Source organism: Merops nubicus, unplaced genomic scaffold (assembly GCF_000691845.1).
Source record: "Merops nubicus isolate BGI_N331 unplaced genomic scaffold, ASM69184v1 scaffold33323, whole genome shotgun sequence".
NCBI lineage: Eukaryota > Metazoa > Chordata > Aves > Coraciiformes > Meropidae > Merops > Merops nubicus.
Genome location: NW_008600203.1, coordinates 3,262 through 6,703, shown reverse-complemented (window position 1 = coordinate 6,703; position 3,442 = coordinate 3,262). Strand labels below are relative to the sequence as shown.

The 3,442-nt window shown below is 39.0% G+C and overlaps 1 protein-coding gene across 1 annotated transcript in view; it reads left to right on the top strand.

Moving 5' to 3' along the window:
- IPP (intracisternal A particle-promoted polypeptide) overlaps positions 1-1,461 on the top strand; it is a gene marked incomplete at its 5' end in the record, with an annotated part of 5,351 nt that extends 3,890 nt beyond the window's left edge. The window contains 2 exons of the mRNA XM_008937644.1: positions 6-226; positions 1,111-1,461. Coding sequence (XP_008935892.1) covers positions 6-226; positions 1,111-1,335 — 446 coding nt within the window. The remainder of the gene's footprint in view (positions 1-5; positions 227-1,110) is intronic.
- Between the last annotated feature and the right edge of the window lie 1,981 nt (positions 1,462-3,442).

Genomic DNA, 3,442 nt, shown 5'->3' with positions numbered 1-3,442 from the left:
TCCAGGTTTGATTTATGTTGTTGGTGGTATCAGCAATGAAGGAGTAGAGCTATGTTCTGTTGAAGTCTATGACCCAATATCTAAACATTGGTCTGAGCTTGCTCCAATGGGCACCCGAAGAGCATATCTTGGTGTAGCTGCTCTCAACGATTGTATCTATGCTGTGGGAGGCTGGAATGAATCTCAGGATGCACTTTCTACTGTAGAAAGATACTCCTTTGAAGAGGTATGGTGGAGTCCCTTTCTTTTATAAATGTAGATTGCACCAACTTTGTGTAAGAATGCTGGTAATCTGAGAGAAGCAAAACTTCAGTGACCTCAGGGTCTGTCTGTCCTAACTAGTCTGTAGAGTCTCACCCTCTGACTTGGTGAAATGCTTATGAAGATTGTATGCATGCTTTTGGGAAACTGAAAGCTAACCAATACTGATGATGTATAGATATAATGTAGTTTGGTAAATTCTTGTTAGGGCTGAGATGGGAGGATAGATTTCCTCCTCTGCAATAGAATGGTCAATAATCTGATGAGAGAGAGAAAAATCCCTGAAAAAGTAAGAGTTGCCCTATGTTGCAAAATTTGAAGATTTTTCTTCTGCAACAAAATGCAGTGGCATTTCAGCATGACTAGAAAAAACACTTTGAACACTCCAGGTTTTGAATAAGGTAAGAAATTATTGGCTATTAGTGCTGATGTTTCTGTGTTGCTCTTTGGAATGGTAGCTAGTGTTAAAAGCAGAGCATAATCCAGCGTGCCTTTCTGGTTTCCTTTTGGATTGAATCTAGTTTTTCTTATTTCTCACCTCAAAATGTGTACCGTTCTCTGTGGTGGAGACAGATGCTTCTTGCAGTGACCAAAGAATGTGAGGGTTGCTGTATACAGACAGTATGTGATTTATTCTGTAGTGTCTAGCATGATTTCAGCCACCTGTGAAGACCTGTCATTGCAGTCTTGATAATTCTCTTGATGCTTGTACACATAGCGTATGCGAGCCTGTGAATTGTCTGCGTAGTGTTCTTTCTATATGTTTCAGTCTTGAAGCTTTAAAAGCTATTTTTATCATCATCAGGGCTTGATTAAAACTACTTGTTGACTCTTTCACCTTCTCATTAGGAAAAGTGGGTTGAAGTTGCATCAATGAAGATACCAAGAGCTGGTGTGTGTGTTGTGGCTCTGAATGGATTTCTTTACGCCTCGGGAGGCCGAGCTGCCAGTCATGATTTTGCTGCTCCAGTAACCTCTGACTCTGTTGAAGTTTATAACCCTCACACAGACAGTTGGACTGAAATTGCCAACATGATCACCAGCCGCTGTGAAGGAGGTGTAGCTGTGCTATAAAACACAAAGAAGAAAACTCACTCAAGGAATGAGTAAATCTATCTCCTCAGATTTCTGGTTTTGTTGGCCAGAAACCTGTTCAAACACAGGGGCTTCAGTAGAGACAGTGGAGAATTGGATCAGAGGAAGTCTTCTGTCTCAGGAAGAATTCTGTTAAGAGTAGGAATGCCACTTATGGCTGGATTAAGCTCACTGAAATAAATGACAGGTTTGCCCTGTAAAAATCTGAAAAAAACAATTCTAGCACATTAGGTGTTTAACTCTAAGGTGCACCAAAGTTACCTAGCATCTTGGGCTGGCCTTACAATCTAGAAGGAGGTTACTATAGACATCTAGGAGTTACCTGTAGATAAGAGCAGATGGGCTACTTGGATAAGATTGGTTGTGCTTTGGTGGAAAACAAAGAAGAAGAGATAACAGATGAGGAAGACTTTGCTGCTGCTGGCCATGATGGGCATTAAATACGAATTGGATATTTGCTTTCTGGCCACTCCACTAACTTGGATGCTGAGTGGCTGAGAATTTCCTGGTCTGGAAGGTTATTCTCACAATTCTAATAATGTCATTCCACTTCAACATAGGTTTTTCTTCTCAGTGATGACAGGAGAGCTCCTTTGTGTGTAAGTCATGATGAATTTTAAATTGAAATGCAATTCATTAGATCAGCTGTTCTGCTTAGGTCTGCTCTTAGTATGAAAATACAGGGAAAGCCTTTTGCCCTTTTGTTAAACTCTTTTTTTTTTTTTTTTTTTTCTCCTTAGTCAAATGTGTTTTGACCTGTGTGACACATGCTGAGACTTGGCATTAGAATACATGCTATTCTACAAGGTACACATGTTCATCCCTGCTACATCTTGTATCTTGCCTCTTCCAAATTTGAGTGGATGGAGCATTTTGTGATAGAATTAGGTGTATTTGGCATTAAAGTGATGCCACTAGTGTGTTTTGTCTTCAGGAGTTTGTATTTGGCTTGGATACACTTAGTAGAACAATACTAGTAGGAGTTTGGAGTTATTTCTAAATTCATTTAATTAACGTACTTGAAATTGCTTTTAGCACAGTGTGACTGCATTGTCTGCACAGCTGTGGATGGTCTGGATGGAGTCTGAAGTGAGGCTGCTTGAACTTTGATAGACAGTGTTATTCTAGAACACAAAACCACAACTGGAATGTCGCAGAACAGGAAGCCTGCTCTCTGTAGACAAAGGGGCATTCATGCTGTCTAGGTCAATATCCCCTGTGTAAAATTAACTAATTAATACATTAATAAATTCCTCCAAGGTGGTGAGTGCTGCAGGTACCTTAAGAATCTAGGTCTTACATTCTAACATAGGTTGGGAGATTGCTAGGCTAAAACATGCTAGACAGTGGAGCACTTGTTTCTCTGATTGTTCTATAATCTTATGTGTGTTTTTATTTCAGAAGGATTTCTTATGTGTTAACTAATGTTTATTGTCTTTTTTTTTTAAAGTTTAAGCTTGTTTTAAACAGTTTTTAATAATAAAATGCATTTTCAGAACTGACTGGAATGCTTTCGATTAGGGTGCTTTACTATTATGAGTTGTATCACTGACTTTCGTATAGTAGTTTGGGGAGGAGGTTGTGTTGGTTTTGGGGGTTTTGTTTGTTTGGGCTTTTTTCTGGAAAGAAAAAAATTCTATTTCACTAAGAAAAGCTTGGTTATAAATGCTGACTGTTTGAAAGATGCAGGTAAAACACTTGTGTAGTGAAATACTCGTGTATTCCTTTTTCTCAGTGTAAAATCACTCGGCCTTCTTGAAGTCTGGCTGCCTAGCCACCTCTGGGCAGCCCTCTCTGGGATTAAATGATAGGCAATATTTCTTTGGCTTTTTTTTTCTTTTTGTTTCAGGATCCCTCATGAACCATTTGAGAAATGGTTGAGAATAGCGATTTTTTTTTTTTTTTTTTAGTTTGGGAACTATGCATTAACTTCTGATCCCTACCTGTAAACTTTCTGGTTTAGTGGAGGTTGAGGGAGTTAGTTGTTGTATGAAGTTACCTTCTCCAGTTTTTGTAGTTCATTCTGTCATGTCTGAATGAAACTTGGAAGTCAGTTGATTATGGTCTCTGATACTCAGCACCTCTT